Raw genomic sequence first — 12,500 nt, forward strand, 5'->3', positions numbered from 1 at the left:
ATATTTTTTTCCAAAATAAAAATCCTTGCCCCTCCTGGGCGGACACGCCCTTACTCCTTCACCCGCCCCTCCTGGGCGGACACGCCCTTACTCCTTCACCCGCCCCTCCTGGGCGGACACGCCCTTACTCCTTCACCCGCCCCTCCTGGGAGGACACGCCCTTACTCCTTCACCCGCCCCTCCTGGGAGGACACGCCCTTACTCCTTCACCCGCCCCTCCTGGGAGGCACCTAGACCCAGAGTTTTGGGCTCTGTCTGGGGTTCAAGTTGCTCATCTCCTGCGCCCCACACACACACACACACACACACACACACACACACACACACACACACACACACACACACAGTCTCAATCAACTGAGCCACGGAATCTCATACACACCTTCCTCTCCATCACACCTGCATTCTCCTACAGCGCCACCTGTTATTCTTAAAGCTGCCAAAAGAAAGCTTTGAACCAAAGCCTCCATGCACCATATTACTGACAGCCACTCTAACCACTACACTACCAAATCTCACACAGTGACCTGCCTCTCCATCACACCTGTACACTGTGTACAAGCCTTTTATTTTTAATGATGGCGAAAGTTAGACTTGATCATGTACCTTTACACACCCCAAGTGTAATACACACTCTAACCCCTACACCACGGAGGAAGATAAACCCAGGCCTATGTGTGCACTGCTTCAACTTTTAGTCTAAAAGGTTCCAAAAGGAGATTTGAACCCAAACTTTTTTGCACTGCATACATGACAGGTACTCTAACCACTACAACACAGAACCATACTTAAAATGTAATCACCTTCATCACACCAGTCTGCAGAGATACTGCACTTACAGGGCTGAAGCTGATATGAGGAATGTGAGAGGCTCTGATTTAGGATTTAAGAACATTGAGGTGGTGCCTGTAGCAGTGTGAAGGTGTGATGGAGGTGCTGAGGTCTGTGTGTCTCTGCGGCTCAGTCACTAGAACCAGATTTAATTACACATTAACTCAGTGAACCAGTGTCAAGATGGAATAACTGGACATGTTCTTCTAATGAATCTCGGATCCTCCTGACGTTCCTGTTTCACCTTCACCGTCGTCTTCATCCGGATCGGTGCTGCTGCAGGCTCGGGGTTTCTGCACCGCTGCTTTAGGAAGAATAATCTCTCACAGCTGTTTGCCGTAGGGACACACAACATCTTCCCCATGTTCAGTAAATCAGTGACGGTTTCTAAAAGGGGGCGGAGCTGTAACCCTAGTGCACCGCCTACATTCCTGCAATATCGTCAAACTGCTCATGACATCCAACATCTGGCTGCGTCTCTCAGCAGTGGACAACACAAATCACACATCAGTCCTGTTTCATGGTATAAAGTGTTTATTAGGTTCTTATCTGCAGAGACGTACACGTTGTGACGGAGCAGAAGCTGAGCAGATTTCCTGAATCCTGAGCAGTTCCAGGATTTTGGCTGATGATGATGACGGCGATGATGTTTTCTCTCTTTAATGGCACGATGCTGACCTCATTAATGATGATCAGCTAGTTCTAACGCCTCAGGAGGGAGGTCCTGTAGCGCATTCCTCATTAGCAAGAGACTGAAACTGCTTGTTTGTTGCTCTAGTAAAGGAGTGAGCGGTGAAGATCGGGTATAGATCTGATCGGGGATCAGTATATAAACACACAGCTTTATGCCAAGCTCAACAACAGACATAACACAACAAAAATACACAACAGTACAAAGTGATACAGTTTTACAGTAACAAGTTTTAAAAAATAAAGTTCCTCCAGCTGTTCCTGTGCTCTCCATCATCCTCCGGAGCACCGGGTTCGACAGCACCAGTGACATCATACAGTCATAAGGATTTGTAAGAGGAGTATAAATGTAAATACAGGTTTAGATAAATTCATCCAGTCACACAGTTACAGGAATCAGACACACTTCACTATATTTATACAGCATCAGCGCCTCTCTACTACACACACACACACAGTCGGCCGCGGGTGTGAGCTTGACCATTAGCAAAAGCACACACACACACGTGTGGAGGATTTACGAGGAAGATGTGATGATGATGAGGAGTGTGGAGTCAGTGAGTTGAGACGAGTTTCCCCTCGAACAAGCAGGTGTTTACAAGTGTGAGGGACGTCTGTAGCTTATAGTTAACAGTATCTGTTCAGGTGTGTGTGTGTGTGTGTGTGTGTGTGTCTATGTAGGTGCATGTCTTTAACAGCCTCCACAGCTTTTTCCACAGTTGCCTCCAAGTGTGCCACACTGACCAATCAGAGCAGCAACAGCACAGCGTGGGAACTGATCACGACACAGGTCAGCTACAGAGAGGGAGACGGGGGGGGGGGAGTGAGAGAGAGACAGAAAGAGAGGGAAAGAGAGAGAAAGACAGAGAGATGGGGGGAGTGAGAGAGATAGAGAGAGAGAGACAGAGAGGGGGGGAGTTTACACACATCATGTCATTAGTCCCCAATCCTGGTGTGTTCAGAAAACGTAACACACACTCACAGACTCAGACACTCAGAGACAGAACACTACAGAAACACTTCATATCTGCTGAGTATTTACCTTTGATCAGCTCCTCGTGGGCACAAACAGTCCTCTCACAGATCTCCTTATTAATAACATACATCCTGCGAAGACTAACACACACACACACATTAAGTATGACCTCAGAGTGAAAGAGAGAGATATGTGTGTGTGTGTATTTGTGTGTGTGTGTGTGTGTGTGTGAGTACACACCTGTAGAAACAGATGTTGTTGAGGCATTGTTTACACGGCTGGTGGACAGAGTAGAGTCTGGTGCAGGGATACTTTTCCTCACGGCAGTCTGAACACACACACACACACACACTATATTACTTTATTTAATAATATATTATTATGATTATTATAATTCCTGAAGCACTGAAGTGCAGACTATATTATGACACAGTAATGTCTGGACTAAACGTGTGAGCACAATGTCCTAACACTCCTGACCCGACCTGTGATTACACTGAGGTCCATGTCACTTAAAATAAAATTGTACAGCACTCCGTCTCCCTCTGCTGGTGATGAGCAGTAACTGCATCAACCTAACTGAACACGCCAACATAGCACGCCATCCTTCTACTATTAGTCTCATAAAAAATGTTTGCTCACACTGGACACAAGTAATGGTGAAAATGTTGATTATCCACATGATTAAACATGTGCTAAAGATATCTTCTTATACTTCTTTAGAGCTCTGTCTACTGAAATATCGTGAGACTCCGAGCCCAGAGCAACCGATGCTCTCTTTTTCCCACAAATTATACAAAGTTTGTGATTTTTTTTTTAATTGTTCTTCTTAAGACTGAAATTATTTTAAGAAATGATGTGCTATCATTTAGTAATCATCACAATATTATTTTAGATTTCATTTTATAAAATAATCAGCAGAGCTAAACACACGAATCACTGTTGATTCAGAATCAATCAACAAACAAACAAGGTTCATGTGAGTCGACTCCCTAAGAATAGACTCACGAATGAACGATGCAGTGTTCACACGCAGCGTTCACACGCAGTGTTAGTGCGCGAGTGCAGCAGTTTGTGAAGATGAAGAGTGTGATGTAATCAGTGTGTATTCATGTTTCTGTCTCACCCAGTGGTCCGGGTTCTGTGGGTTCTGTCTGAAGTTCCACTGCTGAAATCCAAAACACAACATGAACATGTTAATAACTCGTCTCATCAGGACCGAGTCTGCTGCTGTCGTGTGCACGAGAGTTTCTCTAACAACAACTGGACCATGTTGAACATGATGTCTGTCCAGTTACCTCTAACATCACACTGCGGTAATGTGTAACTGTGCTCATGGTAAATATTAGCACCACTGAAGAAGAAGAAGAAGAAGAAGAAGAAGAAGGGGTTAAACATCTATTAAAAATTAATACTGTCTTCAAGACAGACAGACAGACAGACAGTCAGACTGAGATAGATAGATAGATAGATAGATAGATAGATAGATAGATAGATAGATAGATAGATAGACAGACAGACAGACAGACAGACAGACAGACAGATAAAATGAATTAAAAAGCTCCCAGAATTCTGCCTGTAGTAATTCACAACAGAATGTTGGAGTTACATTTATTTCTGTGTGTGAGTATGAGTGTGTGTATTCGTGTGTGTGTGTGTGTGTATACGTGTGTGCATGTGTGTGTGTGTGTGTATGAGTGTGTATGTACCGATCTGTCCTGCTGGCTGCTGTGGTGCGAGTTCTGGATCTGCACAGGGACACAGAAACAAACAGCATTTCCACACAGGTCAGAGTTACAATGGGATTCTGAACAAAAGTCAGTGTGTTTGTGGTGTGTGGTGTAGAACTGAATAAAAACACTGGTCTTACTGTGGCCATAATCTGAAACACACACACACACACACACACACAGTGAGATACCTGTTAACATTTACAATAACATCAAAAGTGACAGAAGAAGGAGTTTATAATTGAATTAAGTTTGTTTGTTAAGTTTGTTCTGCAGTGATCACATCAATAATAATAATAATAATAATAATCGTTATCATTACTACCAAATGGATCTGGATCTCCATAGTCCAAGTAAGACGTCTGCTGTGCCATCAGGACTACAGAGAGAGAGAGAGAGAGAGAGAATGAGTCACTGTGAAGGAGAGAGTGTGTGTGTGTGTGTGTGTGTGTGTGTACTCACCAGGCAGCCCCAGCAGTAGGAGGACACAGGCTCTCATGGTGCAGACGTCTCTTGCTCTTCCTCACGCTGTGAAAGAGAGAGAGAGAGTTTATCACTCCTCCTGCACGGGTCTGGTTTCATTCCTCACTCCTCTGCCCTTCCCCTAGTGCACTTTATAGTGATTTCCACCTTATACCCTGTGGTTCAGGAACAAATCCATGACTCCCATTTCCTGGTAGTAAGCGAGTTACACTCTAATTAACAGAACCGATAATGAACATGTGGGCGGAGCTAGAAATAGTGAAGACTACTGATTGGTCAGACACGATCATTACAGACCCCAAAAACCCACCATGGCTGTGTCCTAATCATACACTAGTGCACTACATAGTGTGTCAGAGTGTTAACAGCATGCCATGTGGGACATGATGTCACCATGCCACACCCTCCAGAGACTCCGCCCACTTTCATGGAAACTGTCAGATAGTTCTTGATATTTTAACAGTCCACATACAGTTTGGGCTTTTACTTCATTCTCTCCCTCCCTCTCTCTGCCCCAGGAACAAGAAGAATGAGAGAAAAAAAGTGACCTCATTGTCCTCTTTCTGTTTTTCTCTTTTCCTCCTTCACTCCATCTTTCTTCGAAAACTGAAAATGAGAACTGAAAGCAGGGTCTGCATTCCAGCGCTAAAGCTGACTCTTGTCCCCTCCCTCTGGCTCTCTCCCTCTCTCTCTCTCTCTCTCCCTCTGGCTCTCTCCCTCTCTCTCTCTCTTTCTCTCTCTCCCTCTGGCTCCCTCTCCCTCTCCCTCTCTCTCCCCTTGTCCTCCTTTCTCTACTTGCTCTTTGTCTTTTTTCCTCCTTGTGTCTCCACTGTAATGAGATGAGAGTTGCCAGGTTGAATGAGTGCAGTGAAGTACAGTGAGCCAAAACCACATGTGTGTGTGTGTGTGTGTGTGTATGTGTGGTATATCCAGCATCATTGTTTCCGAAACAAACAGAGTGAAATTAAAGACGGCTGCTGATGATTGTGTGAGATGAGTTTCAGGGATTAGGTCTGATCCCAGATCAGTGTTAAAGCTGTGATGATGAGGTCATTAAACTGCCGCAGTGTCGCCGCTGCTGCTCTGGGATCAGATGAAAGCCGTGTTCACTCGATTCGTTACGGTAACACAGATCTCAGATCAGATTTAATCGTCATAAACAAAGAGCTGCATACAAGTTAATCAATGGAATGATTAATTAATTAAAACCAATTAGAGATAAATAAGATTAAAGAGGAGAACCAATAGTATTATTTATCTCAAACTCCACTGGCTTTATCTTTTAGCTTGTTGTCGTTTAAACTGTTCCTTCACTTCTCAGCTGAAACAACTCACTAACTTGTTCTGAGACCAAATATAAAAAACAAAAACGTTTACTTTAAAGTTTGGCTTTTCATTTAGAAAACATGAAGGATAATAAAGACAATTTTATGGTTTAGAGCTTCCATTAATCCATATCATCATTAATCAGACTGCTATCAGAGTGTGTGTGTGTGTGTGTGTGAGGCCACACATTCCTGTAGTGTATTATAGCGGCTATTGGAAACCACATGCACACACAGCCACATCTGGGAACCATTACGACCCCCCCCATCTGTCCCCCTCGGTCTCACTGCCCCCTCCCCCAACACACACACACACACACACACACACACATAAGTCTTCTCTACATTATGAACATTAATCCACAAAGATCTCAAACTTTCATTTATCTAAAATCTCCTTAAGAGGATGACACTAATGCCCATCAGACCAACACACACACACACAGAGTCTATTGGTCTTGGCTGCCTCCTCTCTATTGTACTGTCATTTGGCTTTGAGCATTTATTCAGTCCCCTGGAGAGGAGCATCACCTCCCACATACACACACACACACACACACACAAAGTACTACCTCATTATATTTGCCCCAGTCCATTTACTTTGTCTTTACTTTTCCACCATTTCCAGGCTGTAGGTGTTAATATCGGACAGTAAAATCGCGATTAACCGGACGGACCGATTCACCGCACACTGTTCTGTAATAAACTAAACCTACTTCACCATTCATCTCTCACCAGGACGTTACAGGCGGTCACGTGACACATCTCACTCATCAAAAAACACTTTTAAACTCTCTATTTCAGTTCAGTGCATGCGGAGGAAAAAGTCGAACCACGCATTATAAGCGCTCCTGAACCGGGAAAGAGTACTTTTAGGGGGTTGAAGAATTTGCCCCTTCTTTCTGGATGATTTAGACAGAGATGTGCACGCGGAGCTCCGGTGGCACGCGCTGCCTCCCTCACACACCTTCACACACACTAAGTGCAGCTTTTTAAAGCGTTTTAAAGTCAAGTGGCTCGGATTCAGAGCTCTTACCTTCCAGTCAACTTCTGCCGAGTTCTCCCTGCTCTCTGCGGCTCCGGTAGCCTGTGATTGACAAACACAAGCCCCGCCCACTGGCTTCGGCTTCTGGCCCCGCCCCCTCTCCCCCACAGCCAGAAAGTTTCCCCCTTTGTTTTTGTTAAATGTTGAACAATTTGCACGCGTCCTCGTTTACTGCAGCTTTGCTTTATTCTGGGAATGAAGAATTTTATTTTTTAATTTATTTTAGAAAAAGAAACCATTGGAGTTTTCCCTCAGTTTACAAACACCCAGTATCTGTAATCATCTATATATTAATCCTCCTGTCTTCACGTGTTATTACACACTAATGACAGGAAGCAGATCATTAATTAATCAACTGATTCAAAAACGTAAACTCTGAGACTCGAACTATTACTGAAATCAGGAGACATCAGCTGGTCAGTGGTCACCAGGGTCTGATCACTGCAGCACTTTTTCTCTGGATTCTGTTTTAGAGGTGTCTTTCAGGTCTAGAGTTTTCTATACAAAGGGTTTCACAGTGACCAGAGCAGAGAATTAAAATAAAAATGTAGAAGTAAACTACATTTCAGTACACTGCAGGGCCTGGTCAGTGTTTTATTCCAAGCGGAGGTCTGTGATCATGTGACAGTTAGTTAGTAAGGTTAGGCCTCACAATAGCCGACGTCTTTACATCACAAATGATCCAAAATAAGTGAAGTGTATTGCTGAAGCTTTTGACATTTTAAAATAAAACGACTTTAAGCGAACATCTCCATTAGATCTTGAGGCGAACAGGAAATTCTTCAGCTCTGATGTGTTTGTTGAACTAATGTTCTAACATGAGCCGCTCAATGGCGTGATCAGTCTCTACTGCCCTCTTGTGGCTGAACTGCACGAGAAAATAAACCCAAGCCACTGCAGCGGTGTGGACTTCCCACATTTATTACACATATATTCAACACAGCTCATAGATACAAGTGTTTTAATATTATATGTTAGACTGGACCACACCCAACCTCAGCCCACCATACTCTCTCACACACACCTGTACACACCCACACACACACTGTTTCTTCATAGGTCCTGTAACAGATGAAAGAATGCAGCATGGGTTAAACTCTGTCATGTATCAATACTGTGAGGAGTGTGAGGGTGTGTGTGTAGTGTGCAGATGAAGAAGCAGGAAGTCAAGGCCATGAAGTGACCAATCAGATTTCTCTGAGTGCATTCAGTTCACCGGCATCACACAGTGGCCGACGCCTTCTCTTTATATGTCGCCATCATCTTCTTAATCTCAGCGATGGCCTTCCCAGGATTTAGACCCTGCAGCGCACACACACACACACACACACACACTTTAAGTACTCATACATGACATATTTCACAACTTTGTACATGTTTTCTGTTTCCTGTAACACAAACCCACATCTACTTACAGGACACTTCACCATCTGAATGAATGGTTACTATGGAAACGAGTGCATTAATATAAAGGTGTGATGTGTAGCTGCTCTACTGTCAGTGCTGCTGTTAGAGAGAATTAACAAAAGACCTGACCACCAGATTGCAGATCTGAACGGTGCAGTGTGAGTGAGTGAATGAGTGAGTGAGTGTGAGTGAGTGTGTGAGTGAGTGTGTGTGAGTGAGTGTGAGTGAGTGTGAGTGAGTGAGTGTGAGTGAGTGTGAGAGTGTGAGTGTGAGTGAGCGAGTGTGAGTGTGTGTGAGCGAGTGAGTGAGTGAGTGTGAGTGTGTGAGCGAGTGAGTGAGTGTGAGTGAGTGAGTGAGTGAGTGTGTGTGAGCGAGTGAGTGTGAGTGAGTGAGTGAGCGAGTGAGTGAGTGTGAGTGAGTGAGTGTGTGTGTGAGCGAGTGAGTGTGAGTGAGTGAGTGTGAGTGAGTGTGTGTGAGCGAGTGTGAGTGAGTGTGAGTGAGTGAGTGTGAGTGAGTGAGTGAGTGTGAGTGAGAGTGTGAGTGAGAGTAAGCGAGTGTGAGTGAGTGTGAGTGTGTGTGAGCGAGTGAGTGAGTGTGAGTGAGTGAGTGAGTGTGAGCGAGTGTGAGCGAGTGTGTGTGAGCGAGTGTGAGCGAGTGTGAGTGAGTGTGAGTGAGTGTGAGTGAGTGAGTGTGAGTGAGTGTGTGTGAGCGAGTGTGAGCGAGTGTGAGTGAGTGTGAGTGAGTGAGTGAGTGAGTGTGAGTGAGTGAGTGTGAGTGAGTGAGTGTGAGTGAGAGTGTGAGTGAGAGTAAGCGAGTGTGAGTGAGTGTGAGTGTGTGTGAGCGAGTGAGTGAGTGTGAGTGAGTGAGTGAGTGAGTGTGAGTGTGAGTGAGTGAGTGTGAGCGAGTGTGAGCGAGTGTGTGTGAGCGAGTGTGAGCGAGTGTGAGCGAGTGAGTGTGAGTGAGTGAGTGTGTGTGTGTGAGCGAGTGAGTGAGTGTGAGTGAGTGAGTGAGTGTGAGTGTGTGTGAGCGAGTGAGTGTGAGTGAGTGAGTGTGAGCGAGTGAGTGAGTGAGTGAGTGAGCGAGTGAGTGTGAGCGAGTGAGTGTGAGTGAGTGTGAGCGAGTGAGTGTGAGTGAGTGTGAGCGAGTGAGTGTGAGCGAGTGAGTGAGTGAGTGTGTGAGCGAGTGAGTGAGTGTGAGTGAGTGAGTGTGAGTGAGCGAGTGAGTGAGTGTGAGTGAGTGTGAGCGAGTGAGTGTGAGTGAGTGAGTGAGTGTGTGAGCGAGTGAGTGAGTGAGTGTGAGTGAGCGAGTGAGTGAGTGTGAGTGAGTGAGAGTGTGTGAGTGAGTGTGAGTGTGTGTGAGCGAGTGTGAGTGAGTGTGAGCGAGTGAGTGTGAGCGAGTGTGAGTGAGCGAGTGTGAGTGAGTGTGAGTGAGTGTGTGTGAGAGTGTGAGTGTGTGGGTGTGAGTGTGAGTGAGTGAATGTGAGTGAGTGAGTGAGTGTGAGTGAGTGTGAGTGAGTGAGTGAGTGTGAGTGAGTGAGTGAGTGTGAGTGAGTGAGTGAGTGTGAGTGAGTGAGTGAGTATGAGTGAGTGAGTGTGAGTGAGTGAGTGAGTGTGAGTGTGTGTGAGTGAGTGTGTGTGAGTGAGTGAGTGAGTGTGAGTGAGTGAGTGAGTGAGTGTGAGTGTGAGTGAGTGAGTGTGAGTGAGTGTGAGCGAGTGAGTGTGAGTGAGTGTGAGCGAGTGAGTGTGAGCGAGTGAGTGAGTGAGTGTGTGAGCGAGTGAGTGAGTGTGAGTGAGTGAGTGTGAGTGAGCGAGTGAGTGAGTGTGAGTGAGTGTGAGCGAGTGAGTGTGAGTGAGTGAGTGAGTGTGTGAGCGAGTGAGTGAGTGAGTGTGAGTGAGCGAGTGAGTGAGTGTGAGTGAGTGAGAGTGTGTGAGTGAGTGTGAGTGTGTGTGAGCGAGTGTGAGTGAGTGTGAGCGAGTGAGTGTGAGCGAGTGTGAGTGAGCGAGTGTGAGTGAGTGTGAGCGAGTGTGAGCGAGAGTGTGTGTGAGTGAGTGTGTGAGCGAGTGAGTGTGAGCGAGTGAGTGTGAGTGAGTGAGTGTGAGCGAGTGAGTGAGTGTGAGTGAGTGAGTGAGTGTGAGTGAGTGAGTGAGTGTGAGTGAGTGAGTGAGTGTGTGAGCGAGTGAGTGAGTGTGAGTGAGTGAGTGTGAGTGAGCGAGTGAGTGAGTGTGAGTGAGTGTGTGTGAGTGAGCGAGTGAGTGAGTGTGAGTGAGTGTGTGTGAGTGAGTGAGTGAGTGAGTGTGTGTGAGCGAGTGAGTGTGAGTGAGTGAGTGAGTGTGTGAGTGAGTGAGTGAGTGAGTGAGTGTGTGTGAGTGTGAGTGAGTGTGAGAGTGTGAGTGTGAGTGAGCGAGTGTGAGTGTGTGTGAGCGAGTGAGTGAGTGAGTGTGAGTGTGTGAGCGAGTGAGTGAGTGTGAGTGAGTGAGTGAGTGTGTGTGTGAGCGAGTGAGTGTGAGTGAGTGAGTGAGTGAGCGAGTGAGTGAGTGTGAGTGAGTGAGTGAGTGTGTGTGTGAGCGAGTGAGTGTGAGTGAGTGAGTGAGTGTGAGTGAGTGTGAGTGAGTGAGTGTGAGTGAGTGTGTGTGAGCGAGTGTGAGCGAGTGTGAGTGAGTGTGAGTGAGTGAGTGTGAGTGAGTGAGTGAGTGTGAGTGAGAGTGTGAGTGAGAGTAAGCGAGTGTGAGTGAGTGTGAGTGTGTGTGAGCGAGTGAGTGAGTGTGAGTGAGTGAGTGAGTGTGAGTGTGTGAGTGAGTGTGTGAGTGTGAGCGAGTGTGAGCGAGTGTGTGTGAGCGAGTGTGAGTGAGTGTGAGTGAGTGAGTGAGTGTGAGTGAGTGAGTGAGTGAGTGTGAGTGAGTGTGTGTGAGCGAGTGTGAGCGAGTGTGAGTGAGTGAGTGTGAGTGAGTGAGTGAGTGTGAGTGAGAGTGTGAGTGAGAGTAAGCGAGTGCGAGTGAGTGTGAGTGTGAGTGAGTGAGTGAGTGAGTGTGAGTGAGTGAGTGTGAGTGAGTGAGTGAGTGTGAGTGAGAGTGTGAGTGAGAGTAAGCGAGTGCGAGTGAGTGTGAGTGTGTGTGAGCGAGTGAGTGAGTGTGAGTGAGTGAGTGAGTGTGAGTGTGAGTGAGTGAGTGTGAGCGAGTGTGAGCGAGTGTGTGTGAGCGAGTGTGAGCGAGTGTGAGCGAGTGAGTGAGTGAGTGAGTGTGTGTGTGTGAGCGAGTGAGTGAGTGTGAGTGAGTGAGTGAGTGTGAGTGTGTGTGAGCGAGTGAGTGTGAGTGAGTGAGTGTGAGCGAGTGAGTGTGAGTGAGTGAGTGAGCGAGTGAGTGTGAGCGAGTGAGTGTGAGTGAGTGTGAGCGAGTGAGTGTGAGTGAGTGTGAGCGAGTGAGTGTGAGCGAGTGAGTGAGTGAGTGTGTGAGCGAGTGAGTGAGTGTGAGTGAGTGAGTGTGAGTGAGCGAGTGAGTGAGTGTGAGTGAGTGTGAGCGAGTGAGTGTGAGTGAGTGAGTGAGTGAGTGTGTGAGCGAGTGAGTGAGTGAGTGTGAGTGAGCGAGTGAGTGAGTGTGAGTGAGTGAGAGTGTGTGAGTGAGTGTGAGTGTGTGTGAGCGAGTGTGAGTGAGTGTGAGCGAGTGAGTGTGAGCGAGTGTGAGTGAGCGAGTGTGAGTGAGTGTGAGCGAGTGTGAGCGAGAGTGTGTGTGAGCGAGTGAGTGAGTGTGAGTGAGTGTGTGAGCGAGTGAGTGTGAGCGAGTGAGTGTGAGTGAGTGAGTGTGAGCGAGTGAGTGTGAGTGAGTGAGTGTGAGCGAGTGAGTGAGTGAGTGAGTGTGAGCGAGTGAGTGTGAGTGAGTGAGTGAGTGTGAGTGAGTGAGTGAGTGTGTGAGCGAGTGAGTGAGTGTGAGTGAGTGAGTGTGAGTGAGCGAGTGAGTGAGTGTGAGTGAGTGTGTGTGAGTGAGTGAGTGAGTGAGTGAGTGTGTGTGAGCGAGTGAGTG

At 46.7% G+C, this 12,500-nt stretch overlaps 2 protein-coding genes across 4 annotated transcripts in view; both read right to left on the reverse strand.

Annotated features, from left to right (window-relative positions):
- Positions 1-1,357: 1,357 nt before the first annotated feature.
- mfap2 (microfibril associated protein 2) lies at positions 1,358-7,164 on the reverse strand. 3 transcript variants are annotated; one of them, XM_058372978.1, is made up of 9 exons: positions 7,072-7,164; positions 4,690-4,755; positions 4,553-4,606; positions 4,368-4,379; positions 4,207-4,245; positions 3,624-3,665; positions 2,738-2,825; positions 2,564-2,637; positions 1,358-2,316 (listed from the first exon to the last, which is right to left on the reverse strand). In XM_058372978.1, exons 2-9 carry the CDS (start codon positions 4,724-4,726, stop codon positions 2,213-2,215), a joined length of 450 nt encoding a protein of 149 aa, XP_058228961.1. In that variant the 5' UTR covers positions 4,727-4,755; positions 7,072-7,164; the 3' UTR covers positions 1,358-2,212. The 3 variants fall into 3 exon arrangements, with proteins under 3 accessions (XP_058228961.1, XP_058228959.1, XP_058228962.1); XM_058372976.1 differs by having other exon boundaries at positions 4,368-4,418; XM_058372979.1 differs by lacking the exon at positions 4,368-4,379.
- An 821-nt stretch (positions 7,165-7,985) lies between these two features.
- The window catches only part of sdhb (succinate dehydrogenase complex, subunit B, iron sulfur (Ip)), a 25,860-nt gene continuing 21,345 nt past the window's right edge, over positions 7,986-12,500 (reverse strand). The window contains exon 8 of the mRNA XM_058372966.1: positions 7,986-8,382. Coding sequence (XP_058228949.1) covers positions 8,302-8,382 — 81 coding nt within the window. The 3' untranslated portion in view covers positions 7,986-8,301. The remainder of the gene's footprint in view (positions 8,383-12,500) is intronic.

The sequence above is a fragment of the Hemibagrus wyckioides genome, linkage group LG21 (assembly GCF_019097595.1).
Source record: "Hemibagrus wyckioides isolate EC202008001 linkage group LG21, SWU_Hwy_1.0, whole genome shotgun sequence".
NCBI lineage: Eukaryota > Metazoa > Chordata > Actinopteri > Siluriformes > Bagridae > Hemibagrus > Hemibagrus wyckioides.